At 45.5% G+C, this 19,995-nt stretch overlaps 1 protein-coding gene across 16 annotated transcripts in view; it reads right to left on the bottom strand.

Moving 5' to 3' along the window:
• Positions 1 to 19,995, bottom strand: part of LOC112220813 (protocadherin alpha-C2-like) — a 211,359-nt gene that overhangs the window by 12,316 nt on the left and 179,048 nt on the right. For all 16 annotated transcript variants that reach the window (XM_042302982.1, XM_042302974.1, XM_042302987.1 and 13 more), the window contains 2 exons: positions 17,642 to 17,700; positions 8,260 to 8,348 (listed from right to left, as the gene is read on the bottom strand). In XM_042302982.1, the coding sequence (XP_042158916.1) occupies positions 8,260 to 8,348; positions 17,642 to 17,700 (148 nt within the window). The remainder of the gene's footprint in view (positions 1 to 8,259; positions 8,349 to 17,641; positions 17,701 to 19,995) is intronic.

Here is a 19,995-nt window from a genome sequence, read left to right on the forward strand (position 1 = left end):
AGAATGTACCTGAGGTAAGATGACTGCCTTTGAGCTTGCTCTCCTTTCTCTGTGAGAAACACCCGGAGGAACTCTATATCCTAACCTTTTGGACGGCCCTAAGAATTGCAGTCACCCTACCAGCAACAGTAGCATCGGCAGGGGAGGAGCTTTTCAAAATGAAAGCTCCTCAAAAGCTACCTGAGGTCTTCCATGTCACAGGGACGTGTGTGAGTGGTCTGGCCATCATGAGCATATATCATAACGTGGGGGAAACACATGTCCTCTGATGACATCATTGGTGGCTTTGACTCAAGAAAGTGCAGAAGAGGAATGTTTTGATGGTAAGATTTTAATTCAAACATTCAAATGTTTACGCACTTAGTAACATTTAACATTGTACGGCAGAAGTGCATTTGTGTAAATGACTGCTTAACTTCTTAACTAACTATGTGACAAACTTTCTCAATTTCTTCCAGACAGTCCAGATAGACTGGTGCCCATGCTGATGCTGAAAATGCCCCGGCTGTAGAGGGAACCACAGTTAAACACACAGCTGTATACATTTTATCGGACTATTTTAAGACATATAGCTGCAGCCATAGCCTATAGGCTTATGTTTACATTGTACAGACAAAGCTAATTGTATAATATTGTGAGAACTGGACTGATTACCAGGCAACAGAGCCAAAGCTCAGTGTTATATTTTATTATTTCTACATTTTATATTTTCTACAATTTCTTATTTATGTTCATGTTAATATTCACTTATGCTAAGATTAAGATTCTGTAGAAAATATTCTATTCAATAAATATTGTTTGTTTACACCTCATTCTGTTCTGTATAGGTCTACTTATTCTTAGAGAGACGGATGGAGCAAACTGTTTTAAAGGAGGGAGGGGCACTGGGTGTCAGGTGTGACTATGTGCTAATGGCAAATGGTTTACATGGCTCACAAGTCAGGTAGGAGGGCCCCTTAGCAGAATTTTGCTTAGGGCCCCAGGGAGGTCAGGACTGGCTCTGACTGGGTCTGACTGCAAGTCAAAATCCTGGTCAGAATGAATCCCTCCCATCTTTTCTTCTTAAACTTTCTAAATCCATTAATGCTTCCTTGTCTATATATTTCGATGCATACTGCTTTCTGCCCTCAAGACTCAACAAGTGGGAACCCCCACTTTTCCACCTCTTTGTTTTGATTGAGCCATGACAAAAAACAGGAACAGAAAATCTGTCTGTGCTCCAATCATCTTTTTCCCCTCCCTCCCAGCATCTCTCCATCCCTCTCTGACCTTCTTTCTCTACTCCCCCTTCGTTCCCTCTACCCATTCCACTCTCCCTTCTCCCCCCTCTTCACTCCCTCTCTTCCTCTCTCTCACCTATCAGGTTGGCAACAAAGGCACCTGCCTCGACCAGCACAGATCCACACACAACCACAACCTCTAAATCAAATCCCCCCTAAAGTGCATTGGTCACATACACAGATTTGCAGATGTTATCGCAGGTGCAGCGAAACGCTTGTGTTTCTAGCTCCAACAGTGCAGTAATACCTGGCAATACAATGTTTTAAATATATATACATATAAATGGTGAAAGACAGTATGGACAGTATATGAAAAGAAAGAAAAGGTATGTACATCAGTAGTTATATAGGATGAGCCATGACTTAGAATGCAGTATAGACATATGAAGTGGGTAAAACAGTATGTACACATTATTAAAGGTGACCAGTGATCAATGACTATGTACATAGGGCAGCAGTCGCTAAGGTGCAGGGTAGAGCCTTGTGGTAGCCGGCTAGAGCACTAACTAAGGTTCAGGGCAGGGAACTGGGCAGAGGCAGGCTAGTGGTGACTGTTTAACAGTTTGATGGCCTGGAGATAGACGTTTTTCAGTCTCTTGGCCCCTTGGATGCACCTCTACTGTCTCCTCCTTCTAGATCAGGGGTGGGTGACTCCAGTCCTCGAGGGCTTGATTGGTGTACACTTTTTCTAGGTGATTATTGGAGTCAGGCGTGTTATAGCTGGGGCAAAAATGTGACACCAATCAGGCCCCGAGGACTGGAATTGTCCCCCCCCCCTTGTTCTAGATGGTAGCAGGTGAATAGTCCCGTGGTTCGGGTGGCTGAGGTCCTTAATGATCTTCTTGGCCTTCCTGTGAAACCGAGTGCTGTAGATGTCCAGGAGGGCAGGCAGTGTGCCCCCAGTGATGCGTTGGCCTGACCGCACCCCCCTCTAGAGAGCCCTCCCGTTGCGGACGGTGCAATTGCCGTACCAGGCGGTGCTACTACTCAACAGGATGCTCTCAATGGTGCATCTGCAGAAGTTTGTGAGGGTCTTAGTGGCCAAGCATTTGCACCTTCTTCACAATGCTGTCTGTGTGGGTGGACCATTTTAGGTTGTCAGTGATGTGCACGCAGAGGAACTTGAAGCTTTTGACCCTCTCCACTGTGGCCCTGTCAATGTGGATCGGGGCGTGCTCCCTCTGCTGTCTCCTGAAGTCCATAATTAGCCGATCATTATGTTGATGTCAAGAGAGAGGTTATTTTCCTGGCACCACTCCACCAGGTCTTTCACCTCCCCCCTGTAGGCTATATCGTCGTTGTTGGCAATCAGGCCTACCACTGTTGTGTTGTCAGCAAACTTGATGATTGAGTTGGAGACTCAGGCAGTCATTGGTGAACAGGGAGTACAGGAGGGGCCTGAGCACTGTCTGATTTGTCAATGGCTGTTGCATTGGAAAAATCTCTCTCTCTCTTACTTGCCTCCCTTACTCACCCTTCCTCCCGCTCGAAGTCTCTCATTTCTTCTGACCTTTCGTCTAATCTAGCGTGAAACCTGGTCCAGCAAACACCCGTCCCCTTCCAGTGATTGATAGAGCGTTAAATATGCCCATCACTGTTATGGCAACGTTATTGTGAATAGAAATTAAACAGCTTGTCAATCACTGATCATTAAGAGGCACATTAGTGATGTGAAGGATTCATTTTACACTGGGATGACCACAGCATAACACCCTCTCTGTATATGTGTATCTCTCTCTGCTGTGTTTCTACATTTCTGAGTCTCTTCCTCTTCCTCTCTGTCTTTACCAAAGATCAGAATCTTAGCCCGACACACTCCAAGTATTTCAGAACTCTTACGTAATCGTGTATTATTTTTCTCTCAGAAACAAATATCCAAAGCAATACACTCCTCTAATGTAGCCTAACTCTCTCTCTCTCTCTCCGTCTGTCTGTCTCTCTCTCTCTCTCCGTCTGTCTGTCTGTCTCTCTTCCGTCTGTCTGTCTCTCTCCGTCTGTCTGTCTCTCTCTCTCTCAGTCGGTCTGTCTGTCTCTCTGACTGTCTCTCTCCGTCTGTCTCTCTCTCTCTCCGTCTCTCTCTCTCCGTCTGTCTGTCTCTCCGTCTGACTGTCTGTCTCTCTGACTGTCTCTCTCTCTCTGTCTGTCTCTCTGTCTGTTTGTCTCTCCGTCTGTCTGTCTGTCTGTCTCTCCATCTCTCTCTCCGTCTCTCTCTCCGTCTCTCTCTTTGTCTCTCTGCTGACCAAGGTTTTCACAGTGACTTAAATCATCCAGGAGCTCCACGATCCATCGGCCGCTTGCGCAGAAGCGCAGTGGAGCGCAGTGCAGGCTGACATAATGAAGGAAGGAGGAGGAGGAGAGAGGACGAGGAGGAGGAGAGAGGACGAGGAGGAAGAGAGAGGATGAGGAGCAAGAGAGAGGACGAGGAGAGAGAGGAAGTACAGGGATGCGGGTATGAAATGCGATCCACCCAGAAAGGTAGAAAAACTGCTACTAAAAATCCTGAAGGTGCAGATTTATTTTAGAGAGGGAGAGGCACTGCAGTGCTAGAAGATAATGGGTTGTTGTGATAGCAAATCAAATTATTTGTATTGGTCACATACACATATGTAGCAGATTGTTATTGCGGGTGTAGTGAAACGCTACACTCGCAATGGTCCCAGCTCTCATGGCTGGGACCACACCCTTCTCTATCAAAACACCTGCGCTCCGTGTGTGTGTGTGTGTGTGTGTGTACATATGTGTACATGTGTGAGTGTGTATTATGAGGACTGAAACCCTAAGCGATACTGCTGTCTCTTCAAAACCTAATTGTTATTCATGCATCTGTATTTTTCTGCCTGTGCCTGGGTAGTGACAGGAGTATATGTGTGTCTGCATGAATCACCATATATTCCCCTGACTGATAACGGCAACATGAAGGAGCAAGTGTACTTGTGTGTGTAAAAATAAACTATGGCGACTGGTTGTGTGTGTTGTTTTTTATTTTTTATGAGAAATTACAGTATGTGTTGGTGACAGTGATTGTGTGTTTTTCTTCACCGTGTGTGTGTGTGTGTGTGTGTGTGTGTGTGTGTGTGTGTGTGTGTGTGTGTGTGTGTGTGCGCGCACCTTGAAGTGTGATGCCCAGACGGATCATGTGACAGATGGTGGAGACAAGCTCTCCCAAGAGGCCGTCCTCAACAGCCTCAAAAAGAGGTGCCACTGCCAACTCTCTGTGTGTGTGTGTGTGTGTGTGTGTCTCATCTAAATGAGAGCAGTGCTTCTAATGAGGATGGTATATTCATTAATAGTGACATGACTGTTAGCAGACTATTAGAAACGGATTTATTCTAAGTGAAGCAGAGAGAGAGAGAGAGAGAAAGGGTGAGAAAGAGAGTGGGAGTGGGAGTGAGATAGATAGAGAGAAAAAGAGTAAGGGAGAGAGAGAGGGGGGGGAGAGGGCAGGAGAGAGGGAGGGTGAGAAAATGAGGGTGAGAGAGGACAACAGAAACAGAGGCAGAAAATGAAATGGTGAGGGGCAGAAATTAAACAAAAAAGGAGGACAGACAGAGATAGACAGAAGTCGGCGAAGATCGGAAGGAAGGAGGTGGAGGAGAGGAGGAATAAAAGGAAGAGGGGAGGCATTTTTAGATGAGCAGAGAGGAACAACTTGGTCTAGGCTTCCCCTCCTGAGTTGGCTCTCCGCCCCAGGCAGGTTCCAGAGAGTTCTATCCAGCAGACCTACTCACATAACAATACTACCACCACAGATTCTCTGCTTGAACAGCTGAACGCAGAAACCTCAACTCTCCATCTCTGCATTCATCAAATTAGAATTATACGCCTCCACCCTCCCCTAGTCTAACCCAACAACGTGTTGTGGTCATATGGTTGGACTCCAGAAGGTTGAATAAGGGAGAGGGACACAGGATGGACCACCTGCCATGGAGCTTATTTACGGAGGAGGGCATGGCACACCCTTTTCTCTCCTTCTTTCACCCTTTCTCCCCCTCTCTTGCCCTTTCTACCCCTTCTCCCTCATCCGCTGTCCTCCGTTTTGCCTCGTCAGGTGCAAGCTGCTGTTGACTCCTGTCCCCCCTCATCAAATCAGGCTTGTGTGTGTGTGTGTGTGTGTGTGTCCCTGTCATCAAATAGAGCAGTGATGCATAAAGACCTGCAATAAACCTGCCTCCACCTCTGCAGTACAGCACGGCCCTGTGTATGTAGGTCAGTCTCCCTCTCTAACTCTCTCCTTCCCTCTCTCCCTCTCTCCCTCTCTCCTTCCCTCTCTCCTTGTTTCCCCTCACCATGTCCTCCTCAGACCAACACAACCTCTTCCTCCTTTCTATCCAACGCTTGTTTTTTATTTGACCAGCAGCCACCTCCCAATTTCTCTCTATTCACCTGTGTTGCTTCAACCTCACAGCCCATCTCTCTCTCTCTCTCCCTCTCTCTCTCTCTCTCTCTCTCTCTCTCTCGACACTCAGTTCAGGGCTATGAATGGTTGCCGTGGAAACTGCATCCTCCAGTGAAGCGGTAGGACTTGGGCGTCACAGCGACAGTGCTGATGGAGAATAATGCTGTGAGCTTTCTCTCTCTCCCTCATTTTCTCTCGCTCTCCGAGTCAACCACTCTCCCCTAGCAACACACTCTCCCCTAGCAACAGCAGCCCTCCATCCCTCTCTCCCTCCCCCTCTCTCCCCTTTTCACTCTCTGCCTGTCTCTTTTTTCCAACTCATTGTCACACTCTCCACCCTCTCTCCCAGTCCCCCATCCCTCTCTTCCCTCCTTTCCTCTCTCCCTCTCACTGCTCTCCATTTCTCCTCTCCTTCCTTTCGCTCTCTGGCTCTGCATTTCTCCCTCTCCTTCTCTTTTCTTCCCTCTACCAATTTCTCCCCAGGGGATTGTTCAGATCCAGCACAGCCCTCTGTGAATCCCTGTGCGTGCCCCTGCTTTAGAAACATAGCTGTGAAATGGCGGGGTGGATGGAAGCAGAGAGGAGAGGAGAGAGTGATAGAGTTAGGCAGCATGCAGAATCCTGATTTCATTAATGTGAGTCTGTTAATCTGGGCGTAGGCTGGACTCCATCTGTCATACCAGGAGCTGCACACAAAGCAGGGAGCGAACACACACACACACACACACACACACACACACACACACACACACACACACACACACACACACACACACACAGTCTCGCTTTCTCATACATAAAAATACATACACAAACTCCTAAACAAACACAAATATCCGCAGCAAACCACCCTGATGGAAACACGGGGGAAGGAACAGGGGCGTGGTCTCCAGCTGTGGCTCTTTGTCTTCACATCGAACAGAAAGCAAATAGACTCTGTCAGACGACACACACAAACCCACCCTGATGGAAACACGGGGAAGGAACAGGGGCGTGGTCTCCAGCTGTGGCTCTTTGTCTTCACATCGAACAGAAAGCAAATAGACTCTGTCAGACGACACACACAAACCCACCCTGATGGAAACACGGGGGAAGGAACAGGGGCGTGGTCTCCAGCTGTGGCTCTTTGTCTTCACATCGAACAGAAAGCAAATAGACTCTGTCAGACGACACACACAAACCCACCCTGATGGAAACACGGGGGAAGGAACAGGGGCGTGGTCTCCAGCTGTGGCTCTTTGTCTTCACATCGAACAGAAAGCAAATAGACTCTGTCAGACGACACACACAAACCCACCCTGCAGTTGTAACAATCGACCCAACACCTCTCCTCTCTCACGCTGCAGCAATGCATTAAAGTGACTTCAGGTCCTAAACCTGCAGAAAGCCCGACAGGCAACGACTGACTGTGTCCCTGTCTACATCTTCACCGTTACAACTTCCTGACATTTTTTCAAATCTGGTCAATTGAATCATTCTACATCCTAAAATTTGCCATTAGACTTTTTTTGGACTCCATCCCCATTATTCCAAACCCCCAACGTTCCTGCCCAGACGGCACTGCTTCATTTAGCATCCAACTCTTTACTTTAACTCCCCCCCCCCATTAAAAATCCATCCAACCCCTTACTCTGTCGATCCCAGTATACACCCTCCCCATCCTGTCACCCCTTTCTACAACCCCTTAGTCAACTCCAGCCAACCCGACCCATGAAGACTGGCATCTCCACCCATTCGGTTTCCCTCCACTCACCACCCCCCTGCTCAAGGCTGCAACTCCTCAGTCTGGGCAAGAAATCGATTGCTAAGCGGGGAAGGCAGAGTGTGTGTGTGAGAGAGAGCGAGAGAGAGAGAGAGAGAGAGAAGACTGTGTGTGTGGGCAGTTAGTCAGGCTGTCTATAATGGACAGAGAGCCGGGTCATTCTCAGCATACCTCAATTACAACAAATCACCTTTCTATCTACTCAGTAAATTGCACTGTCATCCTTCTCTTCCTGTGTCAATCCATCTCTCTCCCACACCTTTCTATCTCTCTGTATCCTCCACAATGTCTTCACGTTCCACTCCTCTCTCGTTACTCGCCCCTCATTCAATCTCTACTTCCCCCTCCCTCCCTCCCTCCCTGGACCCTGCTACATAACACATTCCAGCTGAGTTCCTCTCCACCCAAACACGTCTGTTCCGGAAGGTACTGACCTTGAGTCAGATGTTAACGCTTCTTGTGCGGTTATAATGAGTATGCTAATGAGGTAGAGAGCATCCGAGAGCAGCCAAGAGCAGGAAGCTACGGCCCGTTTCATCATCCGAGAAGTACAGAGGTGACAAGAACAGTCACCAGGGTTACGAGACGTGGGGGACGAATGTGATTTTTGTAAAAGGTAGTCTGAGTTAGTCTGCGTTGGCCTAAACTGGTCTGGATTGTCCTTGGGTAGGTCTGGCTTAGCTAGTCTGGGTTGGTTTTTGATAGTCTTGAGTTGTTCTGCATTGGCCTGGGTTGCTCAGGGTCTTAGTCTGATTGTATTCTGCTTTGGTCTGGTCAGGGTCAGAGCAGTTCAGTGTGTGGTGTAGTGGCCTGGCTCTTACCTCCGGCGGCGCTAGACACGGTCGGCCAGTTCTGGACCAGAACCCCCTGCGCTCCCTGCATCACCGACGACTCCTCCATGTGCACTGAGCTGGAACACAACACACACACACACTCTGAGGTTACACACTGGAGAAACATCCCAACACACACAATTTCAGAGGTTACAGAGTCTAGAGAAATATAACACACACACACACAGTCTGATGGTACCGTATATATTGAGAGAGCTTTCTCTCATAAACACACACACAAACACACCCTTTCACTCTCAAACACATCACACACATGCTGTTTTCTGGGTGAACTCCATTATATTCTCTATCACAGGGCCATAAGGCAGCAGCAGCTATAAGCTTCTGTGGACCCAGTCGTCTCTCGCTCCACAAGTTTCCTATAATACAGAGCATTACTAAATTAAGCCATGGTAGGAAACCACGGTGTGTGTGTGTGTGTGTGTGTGTGTGTGTGTGTGTGTGTGTGTGTGTGTGTGTGTGTGTGTGTGTGTGTGTGTGTGTGTGTGTGTGTGTGTGTGTGTGCACAGTCAGTAGCAGGGGTCTCAGGAGGGGGTCAGACCAATTCCATCTCAGGAACTCAAATGGGTCCTTGGATTAGGATTAAACAGTAGTCACCCTGCATATTCACACCGCTCCCTGGATTAGGGATTACAGATGGGTGCTCTAACATTTTCACACCCACCCCAGGGATTTCAGCAACCCTCCTAACTAAAATGTATTGAGCTCTGCGGTGTTAAAACAGCGACAGGCTGCTGCCAAAATACAGCAAATAAACAGAACCTTAAACACACACACACACACACACACACACACACACACACACGCCATAAATGTAAGGTACGAGATTCCACTAAATCTTAATGTCCTCTATTCAAACTATGGTTAAATGTTTTAATCATGAAAAGGGTTCAGGTCCGTTTCATGTCGCTTTTGAAATAATCTGCATGTTCCACTATCATTTATCCAATAAGGGCAGCACCTTTTACCATAGTGAGATGCAGAGCAGGGTTTTCATTGAGGATTAGAAAAACACTCTCTATCTAGACTTTCTCTTTATTGTGTTAGCAGATATTACATCAAATCAAATGCATTCTTAATGTCTTTTTTTACACCGGCAGAAACACAGCCTAAAACCCAGGAAAGTGAGCAATGCAGATGTAGAAGCACAGTGGCTCGGAAAAACTCCCTAGAAAGGCAGAAACCTAGGAAGAAACCTTAAGAGGAACCAGGGGCGACTGAAACCAGCAGGCAGAGCTAACAATGCGCAGAGCGCTGTGTGTGTGCGCGTGTACATGCTAAATGCAAACAGTCTCCCGATATCAACCCGTCAATATGGTTTTAAGGAGGTGCTCTCCCTCTTTCAATTCTCCTGCATTGCTACTATTCCATGTTTAATCCCTCTCTTCTCTCCTTCCCTTTGACCCTGCCTGGAAAACTGGGTCTCGCAAAGTTTAGTCTCACAGAGGTCAGATGAGAAGAGAACCATTCCCCCACTTCAGCTGGAGTCCCTTTCTCTGTGTCTCTCTCTCGCTGTATTTCTCTCTCTGGCCTACACACACATACTTGAAAGTGCCCAATATGCGATTGAATACTCGATCCTATAACACAATATACTGCAAAATGTCAAAGGTGGAACACAAGGACATTTTCTCCATAGGGTAAAAGTGAAGCTATTGAAATAAATAATAGTTGAACATTTAAGAGAGACAGGAGGAAGGGAAAGCGTGTGGGAGGAGGCAGCAGTATTGCCACCATTTTAGTTGCACTTCTTCTCCAGGCTCTTCACACACTGTCCGGCCGTCCGCGTGCACACATGTGCATGTGCGTGTATGTGTGCGGGTGTATGTGTGAGCGTGTTCACCCCCAAGGTCAGGCAATCACAGCTCAGTCCCTATCCTCTCCTCGCTCTTCTGCCATCTGATTCACCCTCTGTCCCCCTCACCCATTCTCTCTTTCTTCATTTCTCCCTTCCCCCTCTCCCTCCCTTTCTTTCTTTGCAATTTTTCACGCCTCCGTCATCTCTATTCCATCAGCTGTATCGAAATGTGTGTGTGTTGTGTGTGTAAAGGTCCTCCTGTCTTTTTGTAGTGGTATAAGGAGATGAATAGAGATTTGGCAGGGTGGCCATTTTAAGTGCTGTGTAGAGCTGGAGTCATCCAGATTCACTGATCAATTATTAATGGGGAACACTGGATCTAAAGCATGTTCCTAAAGCTAATGCCTGTATCTGTTTCTCTCTCGTTGTCAGTGACGTGTATTCATGGATGCCAAGGGAAGCCAGGCTTCCCCCCCAAAAAATGACCAAGAAAAAAAAGAAACAAAATAACGTTTATTTTTTCTCTTTGTGTTTCATAATTTTCCTTCAATTCACAAGAGGTTGAATGTATCTCACCGGAGAAAGGATCCGAGCGAGCGAAACAGCGCCACTCTGTCTCTGTATGTGTAGGCCATCTCTGTGATGCTGTCTGGTCATAAAGAGTACCACATTGTTGCCGCCTGTAGCACTGAATGCAGGGAAGCCAGCGAGCATTAGGCCTCCCTTGATCATTTAAACAAATGAAATAATAGCCAATCATCGCTGAGCTAAACTGAGCTAGTGTCAAGGGAAGACCGTTTTGATTTGGCTTCTTTCTCATCACATCAAGAGAAATCCATAATTGACAGAAACAACTTGAATTGTTACATCTTGTTGTGTTGCTGTCCTCTGGTGGCTAGCTAGCTAGCTAAAATGGTCCTTTTCTGAATTTAGCAATGGATGGATAAGGATTTGGACATGTGGTTTTACTTCATTTCCCCTGCTAGCCAATGATTATAATGGTGATTTTGATCCAACCATATATTCATATTATGCCCCTGGACTGAGAGGATGGAAGTTCAATATGTAGCTAGATGTAGAAGGCTAATGTTAACTAGCTAACGTTGCCCATGAAAGGAAGTTAGGCTAGCGAGCAAGCATTTTAGCCAGGTAGCCTAGGACAAACAAAAAAAAGCTTGTACTGTATGATAAAGTGATGGACCGTTTAGTCAACATGAAAGAGGAGGGTGTAGGGTGAGCCAACATGTTTTTTCTACTTGCACACACACACGCACACACACACACAAATCAGATCCAAGGACAGCCACATCATATTTATCTTACGTTGATTGGACTACATTGTTTTTGGTATCTTTCATTTGTCACTGTATTAGACCAAGCATAGGCGGTTTGATGATGTTCAAATGTTGAAGATGAAATGGTGCTGGAATAGTGGAGGCATCTCCTGTTTTCTTTGTGACTTGCGGTATAACTCTCTGTGGTTCTAAATCAATAGTAGTTTAGTGGTCTGAAAATGTCGGAAACATTACCTTGCTTGACCTGCTGTATCTCATGTAACTGAGATAGTTACATGCAATATGTTTTCTGGACTTCACAGGACAGAGGTTGTACTCTGGCTTTGTAACGAAATAAAGGTGTGGTTAAATTGATTCTGCCAATGGGGCTTCTTATTGTCTCAGCCTTTAGGCCTATATACATCATGATGTCAAGGCTTATGAACTAACAGGTTATAGAGCAAACAATGCAATTATCACAACACGTAGGTTGTAATATGGCTTTCCCCCCCTGGTTTGGCTTCCCCGGGTGATTTTACACACGCACCTCTTTTGCTCATTGTCCCACTTTCTCCTTGTGTCCATGTAAATGTCTCTTTGTCTTTCTGAAAGACAATCAGCCTGCTTGTCTGTCTGTCTGGCTGATGGTTAGTTCATCCCATCACTTCTCACTCCCCCCCTGCTGCTCCCCCATGGACTTTCCCAAACGGACTCTTACCCTGTCCCCACAGGTGTAAATGTGCATAGAATTATTATCTTTATTATGTCTCATTCACTTTAAAAAAAATGTATCTTCATTTTTTATTTAACCTTCTCTGTTGGAGCCAAGAGCATAAGATTATCACTGTACCCTGCAAATACCATGTATTTATCTATCTATCTATAGTTTCTCCCGTTCTTCTCTGCAGATCCTCTCAAACTCTGTCAGGTTGGATGGGGAGCGTCGCTGCACAGCTATTTTACGCTCTCCAGAGATGTTCGATCGGGTTCAAGTCCGGGCTCTGGCTGGGCCACTCAAGGACATTCTGAGACTTGTCCTGAAGCCACTCCTGCGTTGGCTTGGCTGTGTGCTTAGGGTCATTGTCCTGTTGTAAGGTGAACCTTCACCCCAGTCTGAAGTGCTGAGCACTCTGGAGCAGGTTTTCATCAATAATCTCTCTGTACTTTGCTCGGTTAATCTTTCTCTCGATCCTGAATAGTCTCCCAGTCCATGACACTGAAAAACATCCCACAGCGTGATGCTGCCACCACCATGCTTCACTGTAGGGATGGTGCCAGGTTTCCTCCAGACACTTGGCATTCTGGCCAAAGATTTTCAATCTTGGTTTCATCAGACCAGAGAATCTTGTTTCTCATGGTCTGAGAGTTCTTTAGGTGCCTTTTGGAAAACTCCAAGCAGGTTTCTCATGTGCCTTTTTCTGAGGAGTGGCTTCTATCTGGCCACACTACCACAAAGGCCTGATTGGTGGAGTGCTGTAGAGATGGTTATCCTTCTGGAAGGTTCTCCAATCTCCACAGAGGAACTCTGGAGCTCTGTCAGAGTGACCATTGGGTTCTTGGTCACTTCCCTGACCAAGGTCCTTCTCTTCCGATTGCTCAATTTGGCCGACCGGCCAGCTCTAGGAAGAGTCCTGGTGGTTACAAACTTCTTCCATTTAAGAATGATGTGTTGTTGCAGAAATGTTTTGCTACCCTTTCCCAAATCCCAAATCTGTGCCTAGACATAAATCCTGTCTCAGAGCTCTGCAGACAATTCCTTCGACCTCATGGCTTGGTTTTAGCTCTGAAATGCACTGTCAACTGTGGGAATATATTCAGACGGCCGACCCTCACAAACACTCACTTTCCAAATCATGTCCAATCAACTGAATTTACCACTGGTTCTCCGATTGTAGAAAGATCTCAAGGATGATCAATGGAAACAGGATGCACCTGACCTCAATTTCAAGTCTCATAGCAAAGTGTCTGAATACTTATGTAAATAAGGTATTTCTGTTTTTTAATTTAAATTTTTAAAATGTTAAAGTTGACCCCCTTTTCGTGGTATCCAATTGTTAGTAGTTACTATCTTGTCTCACCGCTACAACTCCCGTACGGGCCTGGGAGAGACGAAGGTCGAAAGCCATGCGTCCTCCGAAACACAACCCAACCAAGCCGCACTGCTTCTTAACACAGTGCGCATCCAACCCGGAAGCCAGCCGCACCAATGTGTCGGAGGAAACACTATGCCAGTGCGCGACGAGACAAGGATATCCCTACTAGCCAAACCCTCCCTAACCCAGACGACGCTGGGCCAATTGTGTGTTGCCCCACGGACCTCCTGCAACAGAGCCTGGGCTCGAACCCAGAGTCTCTGGTAGCACAGCTGGCACTGCGATGCAGTGCCCTAGACTACTGCGCCACCCGGGAGGCCCATGTTTTTTATTTTGAATAAAATTGGCAAACATTTCTCTTTGCCTGTCATTATTACAACCAGTGCAGTAAAAATGAACCCATAGACACGCTAGCCTCTAGCTTAGCGGGGTTCATAATTACAGAGAAATATATTTAGGGCTGTAAAACTAACTAGGTCAAAATCATTACTCAAGTGCATTGCTGTTTGGGGTATACACTCAAAATGTCTCAAAATGTTTCAAACAAACTGTAATCTCAGTAGAGTATAAATAGATCAGTAAACAGCTCAGATTTAGGGAGGGAGGGGAAGAGAGAGGAGGAGGGATGGATAAAGGGCTCCATGCTAAAGTGACAAGAGCGATTTCATGTATTAGAATGATTTGCCCAAGCACATTAACTCTCATTAAACCCTGCTGTAATTATGAGGGAATCTGTGTAACACCAATGACACTCAGATGTTAAACTTGTATTAAACTTGTATTACAGTTTTTTCCAACTGCTTACACACAAAATCTTTTCATGTCACACGATTTTTGAAACCTCTCACTTAAAGTGCATAACTACACATCAAATATCCAAAACCATAAGCTATTTCTCGGCCTTTGACTCAAGTTGTCAATTGCATAAAACATTTTTTTCAAAACACTACACACAATTCTCTACCTAAAACACAAAAATCTAACAGGAAGGGACTTGCTTTCCTTTTCCAAACACAACCAATCAAAATGCTACACTTATTCACCACACACACTCCTCACATGTGCAAACATGTGCAAACACTAATAGCTTAACTGATCACTAACCAATCACTGCTTTACTGTAGTATAGGCCTATAAATAGGTCATAGGTCAGATTACCTGTTTTGAACAATGGATGCCAACAATGGACAGAGAGCAAGAGGAGTAGGAGGGAGGGGAAGATGAAGAAGAGGACGAGGGCAAAGAAGAGAAGGAAGGAGAGCCATCTCTGATGAGATTAGGGCAACACTTGTTTATCATGTGATCAACCACGGTTTGACCATGAGAGAGGCTGGACTGAGAGTCCAGCCCAACTTGAGTCGATTTACAGTGGCGTCCATAATTCGAACCTTCAGAAATGAGAACAGGTCTGCAACTATATAATGACTATTTTAGCATTACAGTATTGTACTGTAAAATACATATGACTGCATAGTATTGCATAAACATTTGTAACTCTAAGCCATCCATTTACTGCACTGCATTGAATGAATGAGGTTGGTTATCATGCTGTACTACATTTTTTTGTACATTGTTTACAGTTCCTATGCTGAACACATACTGTGTTTGAATTCTGTACAGAGTGGAAAGGCAAAGACATCATGGAGGACGAGGACACTTGTTTACAGATGTACAAGAGACTGCAGTTATAAATATGGTCTATGTGGGGACATAGAGGTTGCCTCTGTCCAAGGTTGGATACGCCATGCTAGGAGATACTTCCCTCGATGTTTGACAAGAGAAAACATATCCTGTGATGTGGATGAAGTATTGTGGCCAGACTCAGGCCGGAGAAGAGATGAAACGTAGCTTAGCTCTGGTGATTCCCCCCCAATTCCTGGGCTGACCCCCGGGACCCCACACACACAATTGTGTTCTTTACTGTATTCTAAAGAATATACTTTTGCTTTACATATGTTTATGGTTTTGTTGTATGCTACTGTATACAACAGTAATGTTTGGCCTAATAAATATTTTCTGTTTCTACATTGCATTGGTGTTTACAGTGTACTTGTTACCCCTCTCAGCAGATTACTTTCACCGTAGAACATTGTATTGATATGTAGATATAAGCCTAGCAAAGACCAAAGAGTTTTAGATTTAGAACAACAGTGTTTACATGGTATATCCAAAAATGTACTGTTATGAAAGCAGTGTTTGCCATTTCATGCAAATGCTTCATTCTGACATGTGTTTACGGCATTTTGAATGCAGTGTTACATTTTGAAGGAGATGTGAGGCATTTTGCATTTTGTGTGTGCAGTTTTGGGAATTGTGTGTAGAGTTTTGAAAAAAAGGAGACAGTTTTGAAAACTTGTGTAAGCAGTTGGAAAAAACTGTAATCTGACACACACACACACACACACACACACACGAGACAGACACAATAAACAATAAATGATAAGCCATAAAACAATGACAAATACACACACTGACCCTGATGAACCATGTCTCTGGACAGACAGACAGACAGACGTTGTTTACAGGGAGCTGTGAAAGCGTTGTCCATTCTGTCATCTCTCATGTCCCTCATCACTGCCGCAGTGCTGTCTGTCATGGCCGGAGGGATAGACATCTATGTGTGTGTGTGTGTGTGTGTGTGTGTGTGTGTGTGTGTGTGTGTGTGTGTGTGTGTGTTTGTGAAGGGCGGTGGCAGATGACCTACTTCTGTTTTTCCCCGATGGAGGGACTGGTCCGCCAGTCATCCTCAGTTCATGAGATCGGAACTGCAGCAGAGCAGTGTGTGTGTGTGTGTGTGTGTGTGTGTGTGTGTGTGTGTGTGTGTGTGTGTGTGTGTGTGTGTGTGTGTGTGTGTGTGTGTGTGTGTGTACTATGAGATTACCTGGCCGCAGTGCAGTGCATTTGGTGATGTGGTTCGCCTGGCTACCCCTGGCTCATTAAGGCTGGCTCTGCTCGTTAACTTAGCCCCTCCCTCTCATTAGCATGCTCCTCGTTTGGGTCAAGCCCAGACAATCCCAGAGCAGCTAGTGGCCCAATGGCTCATGGGTAATGTGATCCCTGTGGTGTGTTGCGCATTCCCAATGCCATATTTCCGCCTAACTGCCCTCCCCTCCATCTCTCTCTCCATCCCCCTCTCTGTCCCTCTCTCTCTCCATCCCTCCGTCTGTCTATCACTGACCCCCTGATTACCCCTTGCTCTCTATCTACTACTGTCTAACAACCAAGCTAAAAGAATACTGTAGAGCAGATGCTATATAAATAGGATAATATCTGATTTAATAGTAATGTATTTTGGTATTTGGTATTTTATTAGGATCCCCATTAGCTGTTGCAAAAGCAGCAGCTACTCTTCCTGGGGTCCAACACAAAACATGAAATAATACAGAACATCAAAGACAGAACTAGATATATATATATATATTTTTAAAGGCACACGTAGCCTACATATCAATGATTACAAACAAACTATCTGGTCAAATAGGGGAGAGGCTTTGTGCTGCGAGGTGTTGCTTTATCTTTGTTTTGAAACCAGGTTTGCTGTTTATTTTAGCAATATGAGATGGAAGGAAGTTCCATGCAATAAGGGCTCGATATAATACTGTATGTTTTCTTGAATTTGTTCTGGTTTTGGGGACTGTGAAAAGACCCCTGGTGGCATGTCTGGTGGGATAAGTGTGTGTCTGATCTGTGTGTAAATTGACTATGCAAACAATTTGGGATTTTCAACACATTATTGTTTCTTATAAAAAGAAGAAGTGACACAGTCAGTCTCTCCTCAACGCCTAGCTATTTATATCAGCCCTCTGATTACAATTAAGAGCCAAACGTGTCGCTCTGTTCTGGGCCGGCTGCGGCTTAACTAGGTCTTTCCTTACAGCACTGGACCACACGACTGGACAGTAATCAAGATTAGACAAAACTAGAGCCTGCGGAACTTGCTTTTTTTTTTTAGTGTGGCTGACTCCGAAGGAAATTCTTCTGTTGTGCTATAGGGTTTGGCATCCATTTGAATTAAACAAGCAGCAATGTGAGTAGTACGTATAGTGGAGGGGAATGGGTAAAGTAACATAGGATTTATGAGGGTTTAAAAGGAATGGAATGCTGGTGAATTATGAATCTTGGAGTAACATTCTAATGGACAGTGGACACCTTTTGAGGTATGGTAAAAGGTTATATGTGCTTACCTCTGCATCCCAGCCCTAAGTGAAGCAGAGTAACGCCAGTCAGAATTGGGCACCTTGGGCTGCAAAAGAGACAGAGAGAGAAATGGATTGGAGTCTTAGGTACTGAAAGAGATCACACAGGCAAAACCCAATATCTTCTCATGAATAAGTCATGGCGTGAACTAGAAGTACATGCACACACATATATGCACAAACACTCATCATGAAGGCAACAGCTTGCCTCTGCCTGTGGAGAGAAATGAGTGACGAGTTACGCTGGACCTCCCCTGCTCCCCTCCCTCTTCCCCTCTTCCCCTCTTCCCTGTCCTCTGTGAGAGTGACGACTTTGAGAGATATGCCTGTTCAGTGCCCAGACCAGACCGGACCCCTGACCCTGCCTCTCTGCCACAGTCCCTCAGGCCATCCCCTTCCTGGGTCAAACGACTCAGCTTCCGGGGATACGCTCCATTACAATGGCGACCCAATGGAATTCTCACATCACTGTTTTTGTCTAAGGGCTCCATCAGAGCTGTCCACCTCTCCACCCTTCCTCTTTCTCTTTCTCCCTCGCTTTCTATCACTCTTTTGCTCAAAATGTCCTTCTTACTATTTTAATATTAGATTTATTTGTATTTTATGTCTTAGGCGTGGTTTAAGGATCGCCCTCATTCATCTCAGTGCTCTCCTATCTCTATATCCTCCATTTTATATCCAGATGTCGCTCCGTCTCTTTCATTTTATTCTCCTTTCCCCCTCTGATCAAAACCTTGTGTGTCACTGTCACAGTATCAGCCTGAGCTGGTCCGACAGGCCTCACCATGGTAACCACATGGATCCCCCCCCACCCCATCTCTCCTCGTCTCCTTCTGTTTCAGGTCACAGGTGGAGGAGGAGAGTTGAGGTGAGGGGGAGGCGATATCAGCTTTACCCCCTCAGGCCTGCACCTGGGCAGAGAATAAATGTGACATCCCCATCACAACAGAGCCGTGAGAGAGGTGTGTGAAACGGCCATAACCTCTGTCTGGAGGCTCTGTCTCTAGTGACATCATCAGGTGAACTCTGAATACCAGCCAACACTTGGGGATGTATCCAAGTTGATAACATGCTTTAAAAAAACACAAGTCTTACTGTAAAAAGTGAATGGAAATGTATTTGTGTCACATAGTGAAACCATATGATATGTAATGTTGTAATGTTCTGAAATAGAGAGGATCACAGTATGGGCCTGGGATCAGATGACCCATTCCTAACCTTAACCATTACGGGGCAACAACAACAAAAAACACATCTGATCCTAGATCAGTGGCAGGAACAAGCTCTACCTTCTTCCCAGTGGTGACCCATTTCCTGTGCTGTCCACAGGACAGATGTTAACTTCCTGGAGATGGGGACTGTGAAACCCCTGGCTCATTAATTCCCCCCAATCGACCGTAGTCTCTCCACACAGCACATTCATCACCCTGAAATCCAATATGTGGCCCAAATGAGGAAAAACCTGGTGTTCCTCCAGGAGTCAGACATCCCATCATCTACATCCATCTACATCCACAGGGAAACAGATGGCTCAACGCGCCACAGCAACACACGGACACACTCATCAGCACTGCAGCAGGGACACAGTATAAAAATTTGTGTTGAAGTTGCGTCAAATCCATAAAGAAGTACACCTTACGGAGCAGTGACAAACTCTAAAGCTAAAATAGACTTTGTTGGCGTAACCAAGGATGGAAATAGGCTTCACACCTGAACAGCCTACACATTTTAACACTCCAAAGCCTTAAACACTCCACACTCCAAGTCTCATAAACAAGAGAGACTTAAACACTCCACACTCCAAGTCTCATAAACAAGAGAGACTTAAACACTCCACACTGTAACTCTCATAAACAAGAGAGACTTAACACTCCACACTGTAACTCTCATAAACAAGAGAGACTTAACACTCCACACTGTAACTCTCATAAACAAGAGAGACTTAACACTCCACACTGTAACTCTCATAAACAAGAGAGACTTAACACTCCACACTGTAACTCTCATAAACAAGAGAGACTTAACACTCCACACTGTAACTCTCATAAACAAGAGAGACTTAAACATAAACAAGAGAGACTCACTCCACACTGTAACTCTCATAAACAAGAGAGACTTAACACTCCACACTGTAACTCTCATAAACAAGAGAGACTTAACACTCCACACTGTAACTCTCATAAACAAGAGAGACTTAAACACTCCACACTGTAACTCTCATAAACAAGAGAGACTTAAACACTCCACACTGTAACTCTCATAAACAAGAGAGACTTAAACACTCCACACTGTAACTCTCATAAACAAGAGAGACTTAACACTCCACACTGTAACTCTCATAA

This window comes from Oncorhynchus tshawytscha, linkage group LG21 (genome assembly GCF_018296145.1).
Source record: "Oncorhynchus tshawytscha isolate Ot180627B linkage group LG21, Otsh_v2.0, whole genome shotgun sequence".
In the NCBI taxonomy this organism is placed as follows: Eukaryota; Metazoa; Chordata; class Actinopteri; order Salmoniformes; family Salmonidae; genus Oncorhynchus; species Oncorhynchus tshawytscha.